A 27,721-nucleotide genomic window follows, 5' to 3' on the forward strand; every position below is an offset into this window, starting at 1 on the left:
ACGTAGGGATCGATCAAAGGATCTCCAGGTTAGCAAGCCAGCATCCTACCCACCGAACCACCGTGGCTCCCAATCCACCAAAAAGAAAGAAATAACCAATATCATTAGGTATCAGTTTTTATTATAAATAAATATTATCACAGCTTATATATCTTATAACATATCACTAAAATTATATGTTGCTAAAACTTTAACAAACAAAAACCATTGATATCAGCGTAGGATACTTGTCGTTAAGGAAGAACAATTACTAAATGCCTGTTGAGGACTAAAGCTAAGTAAGGAATAGACGGGTTTGTATGAAAACTTGTTATATTCCCCTCAGCTAAAAGACAGAGGGGGGTATCATTTAAAGAGAAAATAATGTCCACTTCAAATGGATTTCACACTAACATATTTAGAGAAGCCTAGTCGAAACGTCGCTCAGTAATAAGCAGTAATTTTATTCTATAGAATTGTGATCTGTTTATTCCAGTTCAATTACTAAATGCCACTGAAACAATTTAACATATTCTAGCAGGATTATATATAGGAGGCAGACCACCATTAAATTTCATCATCTCGGTACCCACGAATTGTAGTTCGTCTATTTATAGCAATTCTCTCTCTCTCTCTCTTTTCTCCCCTTTTGCATGCCCATTTGTGTTGATTTTTTGGTCTAGAATGGATGAAGAGGGTTTGAATTAACATTTTCTGCCAGGTTTTGGTAAATATTCATGATTTTGAGGCGGAAGGATAAGAGGGTTATCAGGTTAGCTACGGCGATATGTACGGCAACTAGTTACATGTTTTTAGTATGCTTCTTCAAGTTTGTGTATCTCAAAATTTTGGTGGTCAACCTCATACAAATTTTAGTGCAAAGACATGACCATTTGTTCCTCTGTCTGTAGTGGAAAGCATTCAGCCCAACGAAAATTTGGGGAAAAGTTGGAGGTGGGCAAAGAGGCCAGAATTAACATTGAAGTCAATGGGGAAATTAATGGTGGTCTGCCTCCGTATATGACTGCAAGAGTTATGGCCCTTTCAGCATACTGACCCAAGACCACACCAACTTGATATTCTGTTCTTCAAAAACACCTGTTCAAAATTTTATTCTTATTTCTTTGGGAAAAATAGGAGAGATAGGGAGTGAAAGAGCACATTGGTACATGTAAGCCAAAGATAGGTTGCCAGGCAACTAAACATACGCCCACAGCAGCTAACTCGTCCGAGCAGTCGACAAGGGTCGTCACATATTTATTCTTTTGTAGGTAATTAGGGGAATTTAATAGATAATTTCATACAGATGACATTATAATTTTTGTCGTTTGAGGGTTCACAAGGTTCTAAAAACTAAAACAAGGGCCGTAACTCTGGAAGTAATCTACAGAAATTTTTCGTTTTACTAATTCAAATAATGCATACAAATTTCATACAGATCGGATGATAACTTTTGTCGTTAGAGCATTTACAAGGTACAACAAAGTGAAACAAGGGCCATAACTCACAGCGTAATTAGCGGAAATTGATGAAATTCAATAGGCTTCTTCGTTTCATTAATTTAAATGATGCATATCAATTTCAAACAGATCAGATGATAACTGTTGACATTAGAGCGTTCACAAGATTCAACAAAGTGAAACAAGGGCCATAACTCTAGATGTAATTAACGGAAATTGCTGAAATTCAATAGGCTTCTTTGTTTTACTAATTTAAATGATGCATATAAATTTCATACAGATCGGTTGATAACTTTTGTCGTTAGAGCGTTCACAAGGTGCAACAAAGTGAAACAAGGGCCATAACTCTAGAAGAAATTAACGGAAGTTATTGAAATTAAATAGGCTTCTTCATCTCACTAATGCAAACAACATATTCACAAGGTGCAACAAAGTGAAACAAGGGCCATAACTCCAAAAGAAATTAACGGAATTTGCTGAAATTCAATAGGATTCTTCAATTCACTAATTTAAATAATGCATATCACTATCATACAGATCGGTTGATAACCTTTGTCATTAGAGCGTTCACAAGATTCAACAAAGTGAAACAAGGGCCATAACTCTAGATGTAATTAACAGAAATTGATGAAATTCAATAGGCTTCTTTGTTTTACTAATTTAAATGATGCTTATACATTTCATACAGATCGGTTGATAACTTTTGTCGTTAGACGATCACAAGGTGCAACAAAGTGAAACAAGGGCCATAACTCCAGAAGAAATTAACGGAAATTGCTGAAATTCAATAGGATTCTTCATTTCACTAATTTAAATGATGCATATCAATATCATACAGATCGGTTGATAACTTTTGTCATTAGAGCGTTCACAAGATTCAACAAAGTGAAACAAGGGCCATAACTCTAGATGTAATTAACGGAAATTGATGAAATTCAATAGGCTTCTTTGTTTTACTAATTTAAATGATGCATATAAATTTCATATAGATCGGTCGATAACTTTTGTCGTTAGAGCGTTCACAAGGTGCAACAAAGTGAAACAAGGGCCATAACTCTAGAAGAAATTAACGGAAGTTATTGAAATTAAATAGGCTTCTTCATCTCACTAATGCAAACAACATATAACAATTTCAAATCAATCAGATGATAAATGTAGTCTGTAGAGTGTTCACAAGAAATTGTGGACGCTGGACGGACGGACGGACAGACGGACGGACGGGGGCGACAGCAATATACGACCACATTTCCATGTGGGCGTATTAAAATAGCAAAAAAATAGATAATGAAAATATTGAAAATTTCATTCAAATTACTTAATTCTGAGCCAAGTTATTACTGTTTGTAGTAAACTGTTGAAACAGGAACCCTGTATTCTCGGACATGTTTTCCCTTATAATAAATACATTGATTAGTACATAGGTCTATTATGATTTGGGTGATTTGATCAAGTTGTCTTCTATAATACTACTCGCTCTGGAATCAGACATCTCAGATGATTTGGAATCAACTGTCATGGGAAGTTCTTTACTTTTTTCCTGTTATTAAAAGATATTTCAAGAATATTAATTGATATTAACATTTAACCGTAACATGACCTTAAAAGGTAAAAAATGAAATAATAGGGTTTAACTCTCTGCACCAACTACTATTGAGAGAGAGAGAGAGAAATGGGGTTTAATGTCCACTCACACAAACTAGGTCATTTCAGGATTAGCAAATGGTTCAATTTTATTTCAGTAATTCGTTTGCGCGTAGGGGTCTTTAGCAGGACCCGGAGAAAACTCACATGGTTGGACAGGCGACCCTTCTCCTTGTCATGTACAACCGGGGAATTGAAACCACACCTGTTGACTCAATGACAGACCTTATGATACAATGCACACGCGCTATGCCACTGGGAGACACACTAGGCGAAACTTGACACTGATGTTTGATTCAGCCTTATGACAGTGGACACACTAGGCGAATTACGACCGCGATTGATACAGCCGTGTCATTTGTTTAGTGTGTCCGTTTTAGGGAAATATATAAACATTTAATTGTAGATCATTGGTTGATTATTCTATCAGTATTATTGTACTTACCCGTAAAGCGGCTATTTTTTCACATAATATTTTTAAATCGTGTGGGTTTCGTGTGAATAAGAGTTCTTTCTGTAAGGCATCGATTTCTTTATTCATTTCTACTTTCCGTCTCTCGAGATCTATAATACCCTGATTTGTTTCATCACAGATTCTATAAATATAGAAGACAACAGGGTCACCATATATGCAAAAGTCAAGGGTCATATTAGGTCAAAAGTCTAAAAAAGGTTAAAAAATTCAAAGTGAAACCGGAGTAAACGAAATCGAAATTAAAAAATCAGCTCCATAGGGATTGTTGTCATTTAGAGTAGGTTCAAAACCAAAAAAAAAGGTTTTAAAAAAACAGAATCAAAATGGGGACTAAATATAGAATTGAAGGTTTTTTTTGTAAAATCCAATTTGGCGGGCAAACGGTTGAAAATGTTATGGAACAAGGTCTCTGAAAATGAAAGATAATATCTGGGGCTAACACCACTATATGTCATTTTTAGTCTATTTTTAAAAATGGAGAGAACTATTCATGTTCAGGAAAAATCGGAAGGCCTCAGTGATTTCCTGAAGTTTGAAAGCCGTCACAAATTTTTTTAATATTCCATTTTGAAGGCATCAATGTCTTCCTTATAAAATTCCAGGGGCTATCTTAGTTGAGTGGTCAAAGTAATAAACTCTTGCTAGAACGTCCCAGGTTCAAATCTTGTCAAATGTAGAGTCTGCTAGACTGACAGGTAAAGAGTGCTGAGACATTCGGATGGTCCAGAAAACCTATTGATTCTAGGCCTGTATACTAACCCACCTATTGATTCCAGGCCTGTATATATATATACTTACTTCTGATATTCTTTACTAAGAGCGTTAGATAATGACAATGTGTTCTGTATTAACTGTTGGTATGTCTGGCCTGGTGGTGTTACAATAGTTAAAGAAATCAAATATGGTAGTTTTATCGGAATATAACCAAATATATCTAAAAGTGTCTTTCACAGTTTTTTGACGGAAATGGAAATATTGATAATATTACAGAGATTTTTTGTACAATAGATTGGAAGTAATATGTAGAGCGAAGCATGATTTGTTAAATATAAATCCTTCATAATTAAACATACATTATGCAAGAGCTAAATCTGCCTATTGTAGGTCATTCTTTAGGCCTGAAATGTTATCTAAGTTATTAGACATTTATTAACTTATCCAGACCATAATCAACTCTTGATGTCATCGCTAGCCTGCGATGTTTATTGGATTAGGTTCCGATTTCCTGTTCGACTTCCATTCATAATTTAATCAGGAAATGTATAATCAAGATTATGTTTTTTATTGTACGGATTTTAGTAATGATGAAATCTTGGTTCATAGAGGATCAATTTGACTGAAATTTTCAACAAATACCCTTTACATTATCTAGTTTTGGTCTATTTTACCTCCTGTCTCCCTAAAGAGAGAGAGAGAAAAATGGCGTTTAACGTATAGTTTAATTTTTATTTCAATAATTCGCTTGCACGTAAGGGTCTTTTTAGCAGTGGGAGGAAACCGGAGGACCCGGACACCCACGAGTTTGGACAGGCGACCCTACTCCTTGTCACGTACAAATGGGAATCGAAACCACCCCAACTGACTCAATGACAGATTTCATGATACAACGCGCATGTGCTAACCATTCGTCCATCCAAGCCCCCTGTCTCCCTAAATATCTGAGAGAATGAAACAGGCCTAATGAAGAGGGGCATACGCCATACAGTGTGCTATGAGGGAAATTTTGCCCGGGCAGCGGCACTATGGCCTACTCTTATATCGAATTCAAACTGCTAGGGATCTTTTACGTGCACACCAATGTATACACAGGACCTCGGTTTTTCTTCCCATGCCAACGACTTGACAGCTGTCCCCGTCAGGCCCTCCGCAATGCATCACTGACAAGGGAAACCACATCGGAAAATCGTAATGAACTTTCTCGGTCAAAGCAGGGATCGAATACACGACCTCCAGGCTAGCGAGCCAGTGACTTACCCACTTAGCCACCGTGGCTCCCGAAGTCAATCAGACATTAACTGTGTGCATATAATAAAAGGATATGGTAATTTGGCAATCTCTGTTCTGCGGAGCTTCTGTCCTGGTTGTTTTAGATCCCTCAGTTGTCTCATATACAGATAATGTGAGATTAAAGGGCTTCGTCCCTGGGTGTTGAATTTAACTCTTTCATACTCCGGCCCAGGTCCTATTTGATGTGACTGTAATGATCAAAATAAAATGTGAATTTAAATAAAAATAGAGAGAGAGGGAGAGAGAGAGAGAGAGAGAGAGAGGTGGAGAGAGAGAGAGGGAGAGAGAGAGAGAGAGGGAGAGAGAGAGAGAGAGATGGAGGGAGAGAGAGAGAGGGAGAGAGAAATGGGGTTTAACGTCCACTTGACACAAACTAGGTCATTTCGGGACTTACATATGGTTTAAATTTATTTCAATAAGTCGCTTGCGCATAGGGGTCTTTAGCAGTGGGAGGAAACCGGAGGACCACGGAAAAAAAACCTACTTCTTGTCGCGTACAACCAAGGATTCGAAACCATGCCAGTTGACTCAATGACAGGCCTTATGATACAGCGCGCATGTGCTAACCATTCCGCCATCCAACCCCCCTTAATAAACTTGATACGGTGAAACTAGTAGGTAGGCCTATCGAAAAACCGTTTGTTTTTTTTATATAAAAATGAAATGGGGGTTTAAGGTTCTACTCCGACTGGGCTAATGAAGACGAGCATACAGCATACAGCGTGCTATGAGGGAAATTTTTTATGAGAAACGAACATGTGCTTTATCATCAGATGGTGGGGTGGAATGGACATTCAAAGCGCGATATAATGATATAGACAAGTGTGATATCACAATTAATGTTTTACATCAATGAAATTAAATCACAATATGACCCTATTAATTCATTATACCAGCGGCTGCCAGGCAGGATACGCCCACATTTTCGAGAGATGGATAGAGAACAAGCTAAGAAGAAAGTGATTTTTCCTACAATCAAGGGCCATAATTCAGGAAATTACAATTCGATATGCGCAAATATCGAGAGGAACCGAGATCTTTGTGTTATAAACTTACATTTTAAGTTTCAACAAAATCGGATAAAAATTGTGACTTCTATAGGGTCCACAACTTTGATAAACCCTATTTTTACATATAATAATACGTTTTTTATATCGGATAAAAATTATGACCTCTATAGGGTCCACAAGCTAAAAACGCGATTTTTCGCACAATCAGGGGCCATAATTCAGGAAGTTATGGTCTGATATGCGCAAATATCTAAAGGATCTGAGATCTTTGGGTTATAAACTTATATTTCAAGTTTCAAATAAATCTGATAAAAATTGTGACCCCTATAGGGTCCACAACCTTGATATACCATATTCTTACGCTATTTGAGAACGAACAGCGGCCATTTTGTCTGTCAATTTTGGGCGAGTTTCACGAAATTCAAACTCAGCCATCCTTAGGGTGTAACGGTGATATAATAATACGGTTTTTTAAATCGGATAAAAAATTATGACCTCTATAGGGTCCACAAGCTAAAAACGCGATTTTTCGTACAATCAGGGGCCATAATTTAGAAAGTTACGGTCCTATATGCGCGAATATCGAAAGGAGCCGAGATCTTTAGGTTATAAACTTATATTTCAAGTTTCAAATAAATCTGATAAAAATTGTGACCTCTATAGGGTCCACAACCTTGATATACCATATTTTTACGCTATTTGAGACAAACGGCTGCCACTTTGTCTGTCACTTTTGGTCCGATTTTCACGAAATTCGAACTCAGCCATCCTTAGGGTGTAACGGTGATATAATACTACGTTTTTTTTAAATCGGATAAAAATTATGACCTCTATAGGGTCCACAAGCTAAAAATGCGATTTTTCGTACAATCAGGGGCCATAATTCAGAAAGTTACGGTCCGATATGCGCGAATATCGAAAGGAACCGAGATCTTTAGGTTATAAACTTATATTTCAAGTTTCAAATAAATCTGACAAAAATTGTGACCTCTATAGGGTCCACAACCTTGATATACCATATTTTTACGCTATTTGAGACGAACGGCTGCCACTTTGTCTGTCACTTTTGGTCCGATTTTCACGAAATTCGAACTCAGCCATCCTTAGGGTGTAACGGTGATATAATACTACGGTTTTTTAAATCGGATAAAAATTATGACCTCTATAGGGTCCACAAGCTAAAAATGCGATTTTTCGTACAATCAGGGGCCATAATTCAAAAAGTTACGGTCCGATATGCGCGAATATCAAAAGGATCCGAGATTTTTAGGTTATAAACTCACATTTCAAGTTTCAAATAAATCGGATAAAAATTGTGACCTTTATAGGGTCCACAAGCTAAAAACGTGATTTTTCGTACAATCAGGGGCCATAATCCATGAAGTTTCGATCCGATACATGCCAATATCGAAAGCAGCCGAGATCTTTTGGGGATAAACCTATATTTCAAGTTTCGTCAAAATCGGATAAGAATTGTGACCTGTAGAGAGTCCACAAACAATTGTGGACGGACGTCCGGACGGACAGGGGCAACGGCATAATACGTCCACATGAAAATGTGGGCGTATAAAAAATTGATGTCAAACAGGGGGTTAGATTTCTTTCTTTTTAAAGCTCAGTGTGTATGTATGCCTACAAAATATGGAGACGATGATGGCATAATGCATTGTCAACTGTCAAATTTCCTTAACAGGAACCTGGCAAACCTTGTGCTGCAAAAATTCCTGGGTCTGCCCTTCTATGCTTTAACTTCTGTCAAAAGAACTATTGGTGTAAAAGGTCAAGGTTAAATGTTGATCATTACCTCTATGACTTGTTTGACCCTCAACTTAGTTTGTGTGGTAGGTAATGGTGTGTTCCATGAACCAGACGTAATGGTAGTTGTTTTAGTTGATTCTCTAGTAAAACCATGCGGAGATATCGACGGACTCGTCTGTTTGTCGTTACCTAGACGATCTACTAACTTCGTAAATGATTCAATATCCAACGTTATTGATACTGAAACAACAAGATACTTGGTATTATAAGAGAGAGAAATGGGGTTTAACGTCCACTCGACACAAACTAGGTCATTCCGGGACTAACAAATGGTTTAATTTTATTTCAATAATTCGCTTGCGCGTAGGGGTCTTTAACAGTGGGAGGAAACTGGAGGACCTGGAGAAAACCCATAAGGTTGGGCAGGCGATCTTACTCACATACAAGTGGTGAATCAAAACCACACCATTTGACTCAACGACAGACCTTGTTAACCATTCCGCTCCCACCCCCGCCCCCCACACACAAACACATATTAAAGTGAAACAGGGTTTAACAACCTAATTTTCCGTACCAACCAGACTAATGAGATAAGTGTGGTGGGTTATCCATGATAAAACACGCCTCACACTCACTCACTTAGATCAATTTCCACATGGCCATCTGCAGATTTTGCTATAGGTAACAAGATGTACACATGGCTAGCAACCCTAATCCAAGACCTAGTCCTAGGCCTTACCCTAATCCAAGACCTAGTCCTAGGCCTTACCCTAATCCAAGACCTAGTCCTAGGCCTTACCCTAACCCAAGACCTAGTCCTAGGCCTTTACTTAACCCAAGACTTAGTCCTAGGCCGTACTTACCCTAACACACAATCTTCGGCAACAATCATGTGCACTAACCCTGTTAACATCCCGTGATCTTGGCGAAATCTCCAGGTGGCCATGTGAAATAAATCTACCCCAATCCTGGTCCTGGTTATACACAGTAAAACAGGTCCACCTCTTTCTGGTTAGGTTATACATGGCAAAACACGTCTCTCCCCCCCCTCCCCCAGGTTATGATTATACACACTACAACAGGTTCACCCCGTTGTCATGGTTATACAGTAAAACAGGTCCACCCCTGTCATGGTTAAACAGTAAAACAGGTCCACCCTGTTGTCATGGTTAAACAGTAAAACAGGTCCACCCTTGTCATGGTTAAACAGTAAAACAGGTCCACCCTGTTGTCATGGTTAAACAGTAAAACAGGTCCACCCCTGTCATGGTAAAACAGCTCTACTCCTGTCATGATAAAACAGATTCACCCCTGTCATGTTTATACAGTAAAACAGCTCTACTCCTGTCATGGTAATAGGTCCACCTGTCATGGATACGTCCACCCTTGTCATGGTATACATACCATTCTTGTTTAGAGCCGCTGCCTGAATCATTTGTTTTGCAGCAACAACATTTTCATCTGCTTTGGTACCTTTTGGCACACCTGGTTTCAGTCCATTGACATTCCAATTATTATACGTTCCTGGAACTGGCTTCAAACCTAAATCATAAAACTTCATATAGGCTGTTTCATGAACTTACCTGAATAAACCATAATTATCACTTAAAATGTGTGTGTGTGTGTGTGAGAGAGAGAGAGAGAGAGAGAGAGAGAGAGAGAGAGAGAGAGAGAGAGAGAGAGAGAAGTTCATATAGGCTGTTTAATGAACTTACCTGAATAAATCATAATTATCACTTAAAATGTAAGCAGGTAGTATATTAAAACAAGATAATAAATTTAAGTTAAAAATACATTATTTAGATAAAGAGCTGGCCGTTTTTGCTATAATAGTTCAAAAATAGATAATGCAAAATGAATATATTGAAAATTTCATTCAAATTAATTTATTCTTAGCCAAGCCAAGTTATCACTGTTTGTATTTTTGACAAGATGTATGCATCAATTGTTTATCAACGTATATTCGTAACCGTGGTAATGGTATATTTGAGGCTTAGCCTTGCTTCTCACTGTACTGGTATATTCGAGGCTTAGCCTCGCTTCTTCACATTAAAATCAAATCATTAAATGGCTGAACCTTTCTCATTAATTTAATTAAAATCTCAAACCTCTGATGGCATTGAGAGTTGATTATGGTTAAACATATACATTATGCAAGAGCTAAATCTGCCAATTGTATGTCTTTCTTTAGGCCTGAAATGTTATCTAAAGTATTAATTAGACATTAATTAACTTATCCAGCCCATAATCAACTCTACATGTCATTGCTAGCCTGCGATATTTACTGGATTAGAATCCTATCTGCTGATTAACGCTCATTGATAATTAAATAAAAAAATAGATAATCGAGACTATGTTTTTTTATCGTTCCAACGGACATAGTATGATGATGGAGGCTAGATCCAAAATTCAATCGCTAAAATCTTGGTTCAGAGTGGATCAATTTGTCTGAAATTTTCAGCAAATGGCCTTTACATTTTCTAGGTTTTAACTATTATAGTGAGAACTGCCAGCTCTTTATCTAATCTTCCATAATGTAACTTTAATATTTTTTATAAGATTTAAGGACTAAAGAAAGACCAGCAGATTTAGCTGTTGAATAATGTATGTTTAAAGGTATAAAGAACATGTTTCTTATCTCACCAGTTATCCACTCATGGGCCAAGTTAACCAGATACTGTTTAAAATCTTCGTCAAAAGTTGGTGTTGATTCGGGAAACGCTTCACAATACAAAGCATACAGTGATTGGGCATAGCAATCGGGGTAGACCTACAATACAATAGCATACAGTGATTGGGCATATGTAACAATCAGGGTAAACCTACAATATATATAGCATACAATGATTGGGCATAGCAATTGGGGTAAACCTACAATACATAGCATACAGTGATTGGGCATAGCAATCGGGGTAGACCTACAATACATAGCATACAGTGATTGGGCGTAACAATCGGGGTAGACCTACAATACATAGCATACAGTGATTGGGCGTAACAATTGGGGTAAACCTACAATACATAGCATACAGTGATTGGGCGTAACAATCGGGGTAGACCTACAATACATAGCATACAGTGATTGGGCGTAACAATTGGGGTAAACCTACAATACATAGCATACAGTGATTGGGCGTAACAATTGGGGTAAACCTACAATACATAGCATACAGTGATTGGGCGTAACAATTGGGGTAAACCTACAATACATAGCATACAGTGATTGGGCATAGCAATTGGGGTAGACCTACAATACATAGCATACAGTGATTGGGCGTAACAATCGGGGTAGACCTACAATACATAGCATACAGTGATTGGGCGTAACAATTGGGGTAAACCTACAATACATAGCATACAGTGATTTGGCATAGCAATTGGGGTAGACCTACAATACATAGCATACAGTGATTGGGCGTAACAATCGGGGTAGACCTACAATACATAGCATACAGTGATTGGGCGTAACAATTGGGGTAAACCTACAATACATAGCATACAGTCTGAGTAAACCTACAATACATATCTAAATTTTCATCCTACGACTAGATGAATTGTGTAAGCTGAATCTCTAAAAGGAATATATATCTAACAAGGGTTCAATTCTGTTCAGTATTTACAAAGATATGGCATATGTCAAATACTAATTTAATTTGCTTACACATAGGGATCTTTAGCAGTGGGATGAAACTGGAGAAACCAGAGAAAAGGCAAGAGCTTGATGAACAGCCCTGCTTCTTGTCCTTACAAGTGTGAGAACCAATTAAACCACATTAGATCTATCTACCATTCAATCCCCAACCTCCAAGAGAATCAATAAAATATCAATTTTTATTTTATGATCAGTAGTGGAATACCACATTTTATCAGTGAAATAAAAGTGTTATTCCACTGGCTAAAGTAGTCCATGTTGTTTTTACCTAAAATGATTGTAAAACCATAAAATAAATAGAACATTTATCGTTTTGTTGTGAATAACATATTTTATTTCATCTCTAAGCAAGAAAACGTTTATATTTTCACGAATGCGTAGCATTCGTGAAAATATAAGTTTTCTTGCTTCTCGATGAAATAAAATATGTTATTCACTCTAAAACGACAAATATCCTCTATATAATATTACCCAATCTGATTAAAACACAGATCCTATTTCGTTTCGTTTTTTATTGTTCAAAATTTCGTTTTACCTGTCTTTAGTACAAGAGTTCTGGATGGCGTGATGGATTAGCCAATGAAACCATCTTGTACAGCAGCTTCTTGAGTGGCAATGCACGGAACTGTGGGTAAACCACTAGAAATGTCAATGCTGATTGATTACCCAAGGCCTGACGTCATAGGGTCAAAAGCCGCTCATACGACCTGTGACGCGACCTTCTAGTATAACCGGTCAGATCTTCATGTAGTGTAGGCCATCGAAAGTATAAAAATCAAAACGAAATATAGATCTGTATTGTAATCAGATTAAATTTTACTTACCGGTAGCACTTTATCTTTAACATCTGTATTTATAGTAGTAAACAACGCTACAAAACTATCAGCTACTCGATCAAATACCAGATCTTTATCACCATCGAGTCCTTTCTACAAAAATCAAATAAAATGGGGTTTAACGTCCTACTGTTCTGTTCCCACTGGGCTAATGAAGACGAGCATATGCCATTCAGTGTGCTATGAGGGAAATTTTGCCCTATGGCCTACTCTTATATCAAATTCCAATTGCAAAGGGATCTTTTACGTGCAAGCCAAGTATACACAGGTCCTCGCTTTTTCATTGAGTCACCATGGCTATGTGGCCTATAAAAATACTTCCGCAAAAACTAACCTCTTTATTAAAACGGTCAAGAAAGATCCACCAAAATGTATCCTGAATAACAGCTACAGATGCTTCTGATAGAAATATCTTCTTCCAAAACTTCGTGAAACCAGGCTGGAAAAGAGAGAGAGAGAGAGAGAGAGAGAGAGAGAGAGAAATGAAGTTTATGGTCTATATATGCCATTCCATGTGGCACATTTTATTAGGTATAAGTAGGGGTCGATAGCAGTTGAAGGAAATCGTTGGGCCTGGACAAAACCCAGGTGGATACGAAGCTGAGGTCTGGGAACAAAACAACGAACCCTTGACTCAACGACAGATCTTATGATCTCAACTGTATGCATTAAGACCACACAGCCACCCAATCACCAAGATTGGTGAAAACAATTGGAGATATGCTTTTGTTCATAGATAGAGAAAACAATTAAGTACTGCTTGTAAATAAACTGGTATCCAGCTTAGATATGTAACATGATAACGACTTCTTTAAACATACATTATGCAAGAGGTAAATATGCCAATTGCAGGCCTGAAATGTTATCTAAATTATTAAAATAATTAGACATTAATTAACTTATCCAGTTAACTTATCGCTAGCCTGCTATACTTACTGGATTCTAAGCTGGTCTGCTGCTTCTGATTAAATCAAAAAATGGATAGTCGAGACTATGATTTTTTATCGTACCGACATTAGTAATGATGACCGAAGTCAGGCCCAAAATTCAATTGCTAAATACTAGGTACAAGGTGGATCAATTTGACTGAAATTTTCAGCATATTCCCTTTACATTATCTATTTTTTAATTATTATAGTGCGAACTACCAGCTCTTTATTTAATCTCCCATAATGTATCTTTAATAATATAACTTATTTATATGTTTAACTATAACTGGTTTATTATACTAGCAACCTGATTGTTGTTTGTTTTTATTGTACGATTTGTTTTACACATGAATGTACATGACATGTATGGTTAAATTCATCATTGATCAGTGTTTGATAAAGATACCTATAAGAGTATTGAAACGTTGCATGTAAGAAAATAAGAAGTAATGAAATCTGCTCCGACTATAAGACGTAGTAAATCCATAAAGTTGTGTTATTATGAATACTGATTAATGATACTATAGGGTCATTCCATGTCAAGTGGGCCAGGGGTGGGAAATCAAGTTTTGAAAACTTAGTGGTAACTCATAAAACTCAAATGCCCTTATCTCAGTCAATGTTCAAGCTACAGACCACAAATTTTGCATAGTTTCTAATTTTTACATGTATAATAACATATATTTTTTCCAGATTTGTTCGAGGGGGGCGATTTCCCAACTTTCTGAAATTGACCCACTTGAAATGGAATGATCCTATAGGAAAATGAGTATAGTTACAGATAAAAGCAAAAAAAGCACGGGGAGCCACGGTGGCTAAGTGGGTAACATGCTGACTCGCTAGCCTGAAGGTTGCGTGTTCGATACCTGCATTGACCGAGAAACTTCATCAGGATTATCCGACGTGGTTTGTCTTGAGAACCAGAATATTTTGCATTATGTACTTAAAACACAGATCCTATTTCATTTCATTTTTTTATAGTTCAAAATTTCGTTTTACTTGTCTTTACTACACTATCATCTGGAAGAGTTGTTATATAACCCGCGTTCTTGATAATGTGAGGGAATAACCAATGAAACACTCTGTTATAACGAGTGTTTGGTGTGAGGTGCACGGAACTGTGGGTAACCCACTAGAAACACCAACGCTGATGATTGGTTAATCAAATGTCTGATGTCATAAGGTCAAAAGCGGCTTGTATGACATCTGACACGACCATCCACTACAACTGGTCAGATCTTCATGTAGTGTAGGCTATCGAAAGTATAAAAAAATGAAACAAAATATAGATCTATATAGATTGGGAATATTTATTTTGTGTGGCCTTACATTAAAATCTTGTGCTTTGGTAACTCTGTCTAATATAGGTGGTGCTTCTAGTTGACTTGGTAACTCAATTGATTCATTGGCACGGAAACCAGGAAATGTACAGTATTCTAATGAACCCTTCCTTGCTTCGATCATAGATTCTGCTAAATCCTACAGAGAAAGAAAAAACATTTTAACTAGTTCAAATTTTTTTAGATAATGCAAGTAATTATGTCAACATATCCTTTCCATAAGTATAACACGAACTCAAGTGTCAATATTACCTGCAACAGGTAGTCGTAACTTTCCGTCAATAAACAATCTGACATCATTTTAGTCCTTCTCATATAAATATAGACTAGAATATGAGCAGAAGGACTAAAATGATGTCAGATTGTTTATTGACGGAAAGTTACGACTACCCACGGAGAACGCCAGAAATTACTGAGGTTGAGATTTACCTGTTGCAGGTAATATTGACGTTCGGGTTCCTGTTATACTTATTTAAAAGTAATGTTGACATAATTACTTGCATCATTTAAAAACCTTCTGAAACTTTTCCGGTGACCTTGAGTCTCTAAACGGAATATCACACCTCACATGCTTGAATTTACAAATATAAACAAACAAGTGACACCTATATATCTTTTCATAGCCATCGTTTTAATCTGACTAAATCAAAACTAGAAGATTATCTATCGCTAATATTTTTAATTTTTTTGTTAATTAGGTACGCTGATTAAGAAGTGAAAATTAGCCATTTCCATTAAAATTACACAATGGGTGACGATTTTACATGTTTATAAAGTAAATCATAAGAAATTCTAAAATAACTTACAAGACTTTTGTGTCCTTTTGAGCTCCCCCGAGATTTTAGTCCTTCAGTTTCCGAAGTTTCTGTTATAAAAGCTGAAATTGGTTTTAACAAACAAGATTAGTGGAATGGGGTCAAACATCTGGTCAACACGATACCTTGAGACTAACATATGATTCACATTATCCCGATACGTTGGTTATTTTGAGATTAACATATAATTCACATCTCATCATCCCGATACTCTCCCGTCAAAAGGCAAAACCTAGTAACTCACTTTTGTAGTTACTAGGGTATGTGCTTCCTGTTGTTGTGCTAGATCTTCCAGTCTGTAGTTTCGTTTGTCATTGTCACCGCTATCATGCTAATTAACAAAGTCTTGATTATTCATTGTTACAGTTAATCATCAATGGGCATTGAACAGTAGATACAATTCAAATCCAATGAAAATCGGACACATAAGATGGCATCGAGAGTTGATTAAAGTCTTTCCATGTTAATAAAATGTCTAATTAATAATTATATAACATTTCAGGCCTAAAGAAAGACCTGCTATAGGCAGATTTACCTCTTGCTTAATGTATGTTTAAGTAAACGATAACTAAATCCAAATCTTACTTTTAGCTGGGGAGTGAAAGTAACCATCACCAATTTCCATTCCTCGGTTTTGATCGGTAACTATTTCATCAGCAAAATTTCTTAAAGTATTTTCAATTTTCCCCAACCTGTCTTCCAGAGAATCAATCATGTGTGTTCCTAATGCTAATCAATGTTAAAGATACATTATGGGAGATTAGATAAAGAGCTGACAGTTCTCACTATAATAGTTAAAAACTATATAACGTAAAGACAATTTGCTGAAAATTTCAGTCAAATTGATCCACTATGAACCGAGAACTAAGCGGTTGAAATTTCCGGCTAGCCTTGATCATCATTACTAAAGTCAGTACGATAACAGCATAGTCTTGATTATCCATTTAATCATTAATTTTAGCGATTGAATTTGGCGTCTAGCCTCGATCATCATTACTAAAGTCGATACGATAAAAAACATAGTCTCGATTATCCAATTTTTTTTATTAAATTATCAATGAGCATTAAGCAGCAGATAGGATTCTAATCCAGAAAATATCGCAGGCTAGCGATGACATCAAGAGTTGATTATGGTCTGGATAAGTTAATTAATGTCTAATTAATAATTTAGATAACATTTCAGGCCTAAAGAAATATGTGCAATAGGCAGATTTAGCTTTCACATAATGTATGTTTAAGGTGGAATATATATATATATTTTGGGGAAATATTTTTATAGTCCTTTATTTAATGTGAGCATATTGTTGCTGAACCAAGATATTAGCCATAGAATTTTAGGATAGTCTCAGTCATCATTAACAAACAAGATCTCCATTATCCATTTTTACGTTAAATTATCCATCACAAAATGTAGTATTCAAATCCAGTAAATATTGCAGGCTAGCGATGGCATCGAGAGTTGTTTATGGTCTGGATACGTTAATTAATAATTTAGATTTAGAAAATAAATAAAATAAAATTTTGAGTTTACAAACCGTAGTGAACTAGATAAGAGTCAGTCCATGTTTTAAAATACGATTATTTGAAAGATACGAGCCACCTGTTTTAAGATATTAGTAATAAATAAAATGTTTTAAACGAGATCAATTAAAGATACATTATGTAAGATTTAGATGTGTGTAAGCGCCTAACAGGCAGCTGTGTGTAATTGTGCTCTCAAGATTTTGATCTTTTCTGTGTGTTTCAAGTATAGGTTTGTGACAAATATTTGCATATAAATGCAACCAACTGTAAGGAATCATTTAGTTAAATAATTTTGAAAAAATCTTTTGAATTTTAAAAGTTATTGTTGAAATATTGTTTCAAACTAAAATAGTATTTTGATCAACTGGTGTAACTGAACTGCTGTTAATCCGTATTGTTCTCCCGTACTCATCAAAACACTCATTGTTGTAAACAGAGAGGTGTGAAGGAAAGCAAACAAAGGATGTTGTTCAAATCACTTTATATCACTAAAGGTTAATCCATAATGATTAAATACTCACGTAGTGAGCTTTCAGAACTTAAATCAGTTAATTCTGTTCATACATCCATTGACTTTGACTGCTTAAAGCGGTTACATATATTTAAAAAACCCAGAGGCAAAAGAGCTGGAAGTCGAAAACAAAAGTTTATATCTGTTATAACTGGCAACAGACCATATCACCTGTATGACTATCCTGCAATTCCTGTAAACTTTAATAATCTTATATCTGTTAAACTTAATCACAAAAAGAAATTAAACAATCTTAAATTTGCCTTAATCAATGCCCGATCGGTCAGAATAAGACACAACTCTTGGCTGAGTTTGTTATAGAACACCGTATTGACCTTCTTGCCATCACAGAAACTTGGCTAACAGAAAATGAATCGACTGTTATAAACGAACTGTGTGTAGATAGGTATCTTTTCATTAATTAACCCCGAATATCATCTAGAGGTGGCGGAATAGGCTTGTTGTACAATGGTAATATTAAGTTGAATGTGGAGCATAATGATTTAACCCAAATACAGTCTTTTGAATATTGTTGGACAAAATCTACAGATTTGAGTGTCCTGGTGATTTATCACCCCCCACCTACTGCAACTAATAGATGTTCCAACAGACAGTTTTTATCAGAATTTGAATTGCTTATATCTAAAGTTGTTCTTCTGCCTGAATCCATACTTATCCTGGGTGATTTTAATTTGCACATTGACAAACCCAGTGATCCTATTGTTGCCCAATTCAATGACTTACTTTATTCCTATAATCTGGTTCAGCATGTGAATCAAGCTACACATGTAAAGGGACACATTCTTAATTGAATTATCACCGGGAATGATGACCACCTGATTGACTCCGTGGATGTATTGCCCGATATTATTTCTGACCACCATCCTGTTTATGGAATAATCAGTCGAAAGCCAGACGCTGAAAGTAACATCGCGAAAACTTAGAAACATAAATCTAGCGGACTTTTCTAGCGATCTGTCAGAATGTTTCAATAGTACACTGATTGGAGATCCAACTAAATCTGTTGAGGATTATGATACCTGCATTATCAGTGTATTGGACTGTCATGCGCCACTGAAAACTTGGAAGCTAAAATCCAATCGCCATTGTCCTTGGTACGATGATGCAATTCATAGTGAGCGCAAAATTCGTAGAAAAACCGAAAGAGTGTGGCGTAAAACCAAGTTAGAGGTTCATAACCAGATATACAGAGCACAGTCTGCAAAGGTCATATCTATGATCAGATCTGCCAAGAATAGTTACTATAATAATAAATTATCATCTTCACAACCACGTGATTTATTTAAAAGTGTTCAGTCACTTACATCCGATACAACCCGACGGCTTCCATCATCAACTGATGAACTTGGGCTTGCCGAGAGGTTTTGTTCTTTTTTCCAAACTAAAGTATCTGATATTAGGAAAGGACTAGATAGTCTGGTCGACTCCGATTCGGAGGTTGATGAACCACTTCCGTCGTTAGAGTGCAATCTAAATTTATTTACCACTGTTTCTGAAGAACAGGTCAAGAAGATAAAACTTAAGAGTAAATCTGCTACATGTAATTCTGATCCTCTCCCAACCTGGCTTCTGAAAGAGGAGAAAGTATTGGAGGTTCTGCTTCCAATCATTACTGACATTGTTAATGATTCTATAACCACTAGTACTGTTCCTGTATGCTTAAAGTCAGCTCTGATCTCACCTTTGTTGAAGAAACCAAACCTTGATCCTCAGCTGTGTAAGAATTATCGACCTGTTTCCAACTTACCATTCATTGGCAAGGTTATTGAAAGAGTTATTGCTTCTCAAATTTCAAATTATTTGTCTGAAAACGGTTTACACGAATCACTTCAATCAGCTTACAAACGAGGTCACAGTACAGAGACGGCTCTACTTAAAATTAAAAACGATATTGACCTGGCACTGGATAGGAATCTAGCCATACACCTAGTACTTTTGGACCTCAGTGCTGCTTTTGATACTATAGATCATAGTATTTTATTTCAAAGGCCGGAATGTTCGGTTGGGATCTGTGGTGCCGCACTATCATGGATAAAGTCATATCTTCAAGATAGAACACAAAAGGTGCAAATAAACAGGTCTGTGTCTCAACAACTAACATATGGTTTAATTTTATTTCAATAATTTGCTTGCGCGTAGGGGTCTTTAGCAGGGGGAGGAAAACGGAGGACCCGGAGAAAACCCACGAGGTTGGACAGGCGACCCTACTCCTTGCCACGTACAACCGTGGATTCGAAACCACGTCAGTTGACTCAATGACAGACTTTATGGTACAGCGCGCACGTTCTAACCATTCAGCCATCCAACCCCCCTTTAGATAAAGAGCTAGCTATTCTTGCTATAATAGTTCTAAAATAGATAATATAAAATGAATAATTTGAAAATTTCATTCAAATTACTCTATGCGAGCGAAGATATTAGTCTTTGAAGGTTTGACAAGACGTGTGCAATAATTTCAACCACAGTACTGGTTGTTCGAAGCTAAGTCTCGGCTCTCGCTCCTCCATTTTTAGCTTAAATCAAAGTGTGGCTGAACTGTTCTAATCTATTTAATATCGGAGAAATCCGATGCCATCGAGAGTTAATTATGGCCTGGATAAGTTAATTAATATCTAATTAATAATTTAGAAAACATTTTAGGCCTAAAGAAAGACCTGCAATAGGCAGATTTAGCTCTTGCATAATGTATGTTTAAATAAAGGATACGGGCTGCCTGTTTTAAGATATTAATAATATCTTGCTGTGTACCTAACATCATCCCTTCTGTCTTCATATCTAATGGTGATTCTGTACTTAATGGCCACGTTGTCTGAAATGGAAATGAGTCAAATAGGGATTGACATCTTGTCAACACAATACTTTGGTCATTTTGAGATAATTTTTCATTTCTGTATAAGTTACATGTGCAATACCAGTTAGAAGAATTTTGACAGGACAGCCCCAGTTCCACCAACTCTTCTTTGAATGTTTTTTTTTTTTTCCGTTGGATGGCCGAATGGTTAGCGCATGTGCGATGTATCATAAGGTCTGTCATTGAGTTAACTGGCGTGGTTTCGATTCCCGGTTGCACGTGAAAAGAAATGGGGTTGGTTTTTTTTCCGTTGGATGGCCGAACGGATAGCGCGTGTGCGATGTATCATAAGGTCTGTCATTGAGTCAACTGGCGTGGTTTCGATTCCTGGGTGCACGTGAAAAGGAGTAGGGTCGCCTGTCCAACCTCCGGTTTCCTCCCACTGCTAAGAAGACTCCTACGTGCAAGTGAGTGCTTTAATGCATGCCTACAATTTCATGATTTGCTAGTATACAAGTCCCCAAAAACTATTTGCAGGATATATTGTGGTGAATGTCACGTGCATGATTACTGGATGATGATGATATCACGTGACCAGCTGAATGAGTCACTTTACTACGAATCTTCAAGGTACGCTTGCTATCAATGCTAACTAAGTTGTCGGCCACGTCTACAATATCATAAAATACAGTTTCAAAATTTCAGTCAATTACAATTTTTTCAATTTTAAAAAATTCCTCTAAAGTTGAAGGAGGTAGAAAAGTTTTTTGTTCTTCTGTTTTATCGAAATTTGTGCCATTTTCTTCTTCTTTTTCTTCTTCTTCCTCATGGTTGGTTTTCTCTAGTTTCGCCATCAAGGCCAAGACTTTTGGATCTATCACAGTTGGTTGATTCATTTTGCTTGTCTACAATAAAAAAAATGAATACGACGTCAATGCAATAACCCCTTCATTAAAGCTTTCCGTAAGAACATTAAAGCGACGATTGCATTTTTCTAAGAAAGTCAAAGCAATATTATTTCTAAATCTGTAGTAGGTTGTGAAATAACTACTACGTATACAATCATAGGAAGCATTCTAGCACTTAAAAAACATTCACATAAAAAATAGAAATAATTTCTACTCGCCACAGTATTTGAAAATTTATCATTTCTTTTCAATGCAAAACTAGGTCTACACAATGGAAGAGAGAAAGGAAATGATATGAAATGGGGTTTAACGTCCTACTGTTCTGCTCCAAAACTGGGCTAATGAAGACGGGCATACGCCATACAGTGTGCTATGAGTGAAATTTTGCCCGGGCAGCGGCGCTACAGCCTTCTCTTATATCGAATTCCAACTGCCAAGGGATCTTTTACGTGCATGCCAATATGTACTCGGGACCTCGGTTTTTCGTCCCATTAGAACGACTAGACAGCTGTCCTTGTCAGGCCCTCCGTCCTGGATCACTGACAAGGGGAAACCACGTCGGAAAATCTGGATGAACTTTCTCGGCCAATATTGAGTATTTTGAGAGGCTCTAAGCCACGCAGATGTAGAGGACAAAGATAGGTTGCCAGGCAACAAAACATACGCCCACAGCAGCTAAATTGTCCGAGCGGTCATCAAGGGTTGTCCCATATTTGTTCCTTTGTACGTAATTGATGGCCTTTACAAGACAGTTCCATACAGATCAGATTATAAATTTTGTCGTTTGAGGGTTTACAAGGTTCTACAAACTGAAACAAGGGTCTCAAATCTACAGAAATTGTTGAAATTTGACACACTTTTTCGTTTTACTAATTTAAATAATGCATATAAATTTCATACAAATCACATGATCACTTTTGTCATTCAAATGTTCACAATCACTAAAACTCTTGAAATTATTGACGAAAATTGCTGAAATTCAATAGACCTGTTTCACAAATTTAAATGATGCATATAAATTTCATACATACCGGATGATAACTATCATCAATCGAGCATTAACAAGGTTTAACAAAGTGAAACAAGGGCAATAACTCTAGAAGTAATTATTGTAAATTGCTGAAATTCAATAGGCTTTTTCGTTTCACTAATTTAAATCATGCATATAAATTTCACAAAGATCGGGTGATAACTTTTTGCGTTAGAGCGTTCACAAGGATCAATAAAGTGAAACAAGGGCCATAACTCTAGACGTAATGAACGGAAATAGCTGAACTTCAATAGGCTTCTACTATCACTTATCTAAATAATGCATATAAATTTCACAAGGATCAATAAAGTGAAACAAGGGCCATAACTCTAGACGTAATACACAGAAATTATTGAAATTAAATAGGCTTCTTCATCTCACTAATGTAAACAACATATATCAATTTTAAAACAATTGGATGATAACTTTTGGCGTTAGAGCGCTCACAAGAAATTGTGGACGATGGACGGACGGACGGGCCGACAGAAGGGCGTATAAAAACGCAAAATTTTAGAATGTCTGCGTATTTTTACGCAACTTGAAATTGAACCACTGCGACCTCTGAATGCCGCCTGGTTGAGCGTGATAATAACGTTGGATTTTTAAAAGAAAATGATACATTTGCCAATTGTGGGTTAGGGAAGGGTAAGGCTTAGGGCTAGCGCTAGCCCTGTTTACAATCTTGTGACCTTGAGGAAATCTGCAGGTGGCCTTCGTAACCAGCTAGCCACAGTCTTGAGATAATTAAGGCTATGTCACTATAAATTATGCACAATACTGGATCTTCAAATTCGTGCGAAATATTTTGATATAAGGATTGTGGGTTTGGGTTAGGGTTAGGGTAAGGGCTAGGACCTGCAGATTTCGTCAAAGTCTTGAGATGTACATGATTTTGAAGATCCAGTATTGTGCATAAATTATAATAACATTCAATATTGATCTGACTATGCTGATGCATGTCATATTATAGAACTTTAGAAGTAGGGTTTTAAGGTTTTTATAAATTTTCAAAACGAAAAATAATCGGCTTTCGATAAACAAAAGTTTTTTCTATGACAGATTATAGAGTGATAGTCATAAAATACAAATATTATATTTGATTGGTTTCTTATTATTCTCTACATGGAGGCCACAGTACGACTACGATGGAACTGTCACTCTCAGTCTCAGTCTCCCTGGGCCTGGGGAAATAAAATACCAGAAATGGCAGAAAGATAGGATCGTCGGTTTTGTAGTTTACTAAATGAAATATTATTTTTCTTACTTTTCTAGTCTAGCAGCCGACGTTGTTAACAAATATTTTACATCTGTACGTCCATATAAATAAGTATATTTATCCCATCTTACAGTACAGTCGAGTCGACTAAAATTAGACAGAAGTTGCTATGAACGCTTTGTTGACATCCGGTACAGGAACGGGGAGAGTTATTTAAGGGGAAACAACTCTTTACAGACTGGTCGAATTTCACACAGGTCGACCATTTCATCGATCGGCTTCCATAATCTAGAAAAAACAAAAGAAAGTTTTTATACACGTGGAAAATAATTAAATTTTAATATTTTACCTGATTAAATTTATAATTAAAATCATATCAAATACGTAATGAAAACCTGACATTTTAAAAAAAATTGGGACAATTCATAAATTAAAATTAGTAACGTTTCAGAAAATGATTTATAATCTGGATACCGCTCTTTTTTCTTTCTTTTTTTTACATTTATTTATTTATTAGACATTTTATTCACTATAAATGAATGGAAATGAAATGAAATAGGGTTTAACGTCCTACTGTTCCTAAATGAATGTGTGTTGAAAAGGGCAAATTGTCTATCCCGCAAAGTCAAAGGGGCTAGGGTTAGGGTAACCCGTATGGGTTAGGAAACGTTAGACCCACGGCCCGTGCTTTCTGTGGGGGGATCTGTAAAGAACCCTCACCTCCCGATAACCCTAGCAAATTGTCTATCCCGCAAAGTCAAAGGGGCCCAGTTACTTCACTTAAAGATTTTGTATTCTCTGTGTTCTATATGCATTCATATTTTTAGAGCCGAGAATATGGATAAATAAATGTAAAAAAAGATTAGACGAAATTGATATAACCTATATTCAATATCAATATTATGTTCCTTTGATGAGGGTTTTAAATTATAAACTGGGGGGATTATTAAACTCGTTGACATGTGACGTTTACCATAATTACAATAAATAATGTTGCTATTGTGTTCTACAATTTTCCCAATTAATAAATTATATGGGTGCGACATATTTGTCTTACTAGGTTAAAATATAAACGCACTGATGTATGGCGGTATATTAGATTCAAAATTCGAACATGCTATCGTCTAATTTCTTACTTCTATACTCATGTAATTTCTACAGGCGCGGATCCAGAGGGGGGAGGGGGTCCAGGGGTATGCCCCCCCCCCCCTTGCTCAAACTTGAAAATTTGAAGGGTCCGAGAAACTTAAATCTAAAAGCCTGAAACTGACCCCAAAATTGCGAGTTTGTATACATTGAGTTGCGGAGCGATCATTTTCGGCTGTTCGGCGTATAAAAACCAGGTTAAGACCAACGTTAAGAGAGGAACGCCTGAGTGCCCTGGTGCTCATCAACGTTAACAGAAAGCTCCAGCTAAAAGTCGAGAATATCGTTGGGCAGTTCATCAGAAAAAAAGCCACGCCGACTTTTCTCTGCATTGCACAGTTAAAGTGAAGGTCCCACATGATTTTTGGAAGATAAATCTGTTTAATTGTGTGTGAAAATTCCCTGTAAACCTCTACATTTATGATTAAGCCTGTGCAACTATTGCAACTATATTATTTATTTTTATGCGCTGAAAGTAAAAACAGTAAATCAAGTCTATAGACTTTTCGTCTGTGAAAGTTTGTGCTCTGGAAAACCCCGACCAACTTTCCTATACTTAAATGGACTGGTTACTCTAATAGTAAATTCCTATTTAGAAGAACAACCATAATATGGTATCTGAAGATATTGTGTTCCTCACCTGTGAAGAGAGCATTCCCCATCAACATTTTAAGGACATTTTATGCGATTTTATTGGCGATTTTTAGACCTGTAATTTTGGAATTTACCTTCCAGAAATACGTCTGAATGCACCAAATTGAATCTAATTTACCAAATTTTTCTTGGGGGAGGGCCCCCAGACCCCCCGTTACAACGTTAAGCGCCTTCCGCGCTCGCGGCGGTACGCCCACCACAATTACATGTAGTTAAGCAATTATCCAACCTAGACCCCCCCCCCCCCCACACACACACACACACCTGCAAAAAATCCTGGATCCGCGCCTGTTCTAACTTCCATTCATGTAATTATTAACTTCCATTCATGTAATTTCTAAATTAAGACAATGTATAATCCAACTTCTTTATTTGTTCAATGTAAATTTTAATTCTGTTTCATCTTATTTCTATTGTTGTCTACTTCATTGTCGCTTTACATGTTAAGCATGAACGGCAAACAAATTTAGAATTTTGATACTTCTACCTAGCAACATCATTATGACGTCGTTTGGTGTCGCCACGGTGTGCTCAATCCGGACCATTCTGTTGATATAGACGACTCGCTCTTCGTCCGGTTGAATGGTTTGGCGGAGTGTTAAAATTGAAAACATCGAGAGAGAGGGAGAGGGATGGGGTTTAACGTCCACTCGACACAAACTAGGTCATTTCGGTATGATTCAATTTTATTTCAATAATTCGCTTGCGCGTAGGGGTGTTTAGCAGTGGGAGGAAACCGGGGGACCCGGAGAAAACCCACGAGGTTGGACAGGCGACCCTACTCCTTGTCACGTACAACCGGAGAATCGAAACCACACCAGTTGACTCAATGACAGACCTTATGATAGAGCGCACACGTGCTAACCATTCGGCCATCCAACCCCCCAAACAACATTGAACGTGATATATATGTATGGTTTGCAAATACTATTTCAAATACGGTGGCTAAGTGGGTAAGACGCTGGCTCACTAGCCTGGAGGTCGGGTGTTCGATCCCTGCATTGGCCGAGAAAGTTCATCCACATTTTCCGACGTGGTTCCCCCTTGTCAGCGATGCAGGGCGGAGGGCCTGACAAGTACAGCTGTCTAGTCGTTCGGATGGGACGAAAAATCGAGGTCCTGTGTACACACTGGCGTGCATGTAAAAGATCCCTGGACAGTTGGAATTCGATATAAGAGAAGGCCGTAGTGCCGCTGTCCGGGCAAAATTTCCCTCATAGCGCACTGTATGGTGTACGCCCGTCTTCATTAGCCCAGTTCGGAGCAGAACAGTAGGACGTTAAACCTCATTTCATTTCATTTTCTACTTCAAATATAAGCTAAATAGGATTTGTTCATTTTTTTTAAGACAAGTGCAGGATTTGGAGAATTTTATTTGATTTTTGTTTACAGTTGAGCCAATTAATATTTATATACTGTTAGTCTATATTAACACAGGGAACAATTTTATGGATACACAGTTACTGAGTTAAATACTAAGCGACGTGTTTATCAAGCCCCTCCCTCTCGACAGATTAACAGAGATTTACAAAGAAATTAAATAGCAATAATAATAGTTTATTTCACATACATGTATATGGCTACATAGCATATTGCATATTCAGATTTTGATTGACAATATATAATTCAAAGAATCAATATTTACATATTTGTAAATGTAATTTACAATTCAAAAATAGCTTAGCAATAATATATAGTTGGCACATCAGGGGCGGATCCAGGAATTTTTGCAGGAGGGGGTTTGTCAGGTTCCTGAGACAATGTATCTCCCCCCTCCCCCTCCCGCATGGTCTCTATGGTCATTTTGGCGTATATACATACACATTGAGCTTTTCAAACAGAGAGATTCAACACCTCGTTTGGTGTCAATTTTTATTATGAATTAATACAATGACTTTGTCATTCAATTTCATGGATGCAAAGCACGAGATAATGATATCACATAATGTCTATATCATTATCTCGTGCTTTGAGTGCCCAGCCTGTCCCACATCTGACGATAAAGGATAAAGCACACG

General features: G+C 37.0%; 1 protein-coding gene across 1 annotated transcript; it reads right to left on the minus strand.

The window, feature by feature from the left end:
- Nucleotides 1-89: 89 nt before the first annotated feature.
- Nucleotides 90-13,293, minus strand: LOC126817906 (protein FAM227B; the record flags this gene model as incomplete). Its single annotated transcript, XM_050545079.2, has 9 exons — nt 90-2,976; nt 3,526-3,676; nt 4,354-4,430; nt 5,595-5,750; nt 8,377-8,570; nt 9,735-9,872; nt 10,974-11,100; nt 12,807-12,911; nt 13,153-13,293. Coding segments are annotated over 9 exons (1,200 nt in total), but the record flags the coding sequence as incomplete, so codon positions are not given.
- Nucleotides 13,294-27,721: the final 14,428 nt, after the last annotated feature.

Source organism: Patella vulgata, chromosome 4, assembly GCF_932274485.2.
Source record: "Patella vulgata chromosome 4, xgPatVulg1.2, whole genome shotgun sequence".
NCBI lineage: Eukaryota > Metazoa > Mollusca > Gastropoda > Patellidae > Patella > Patella vulgata.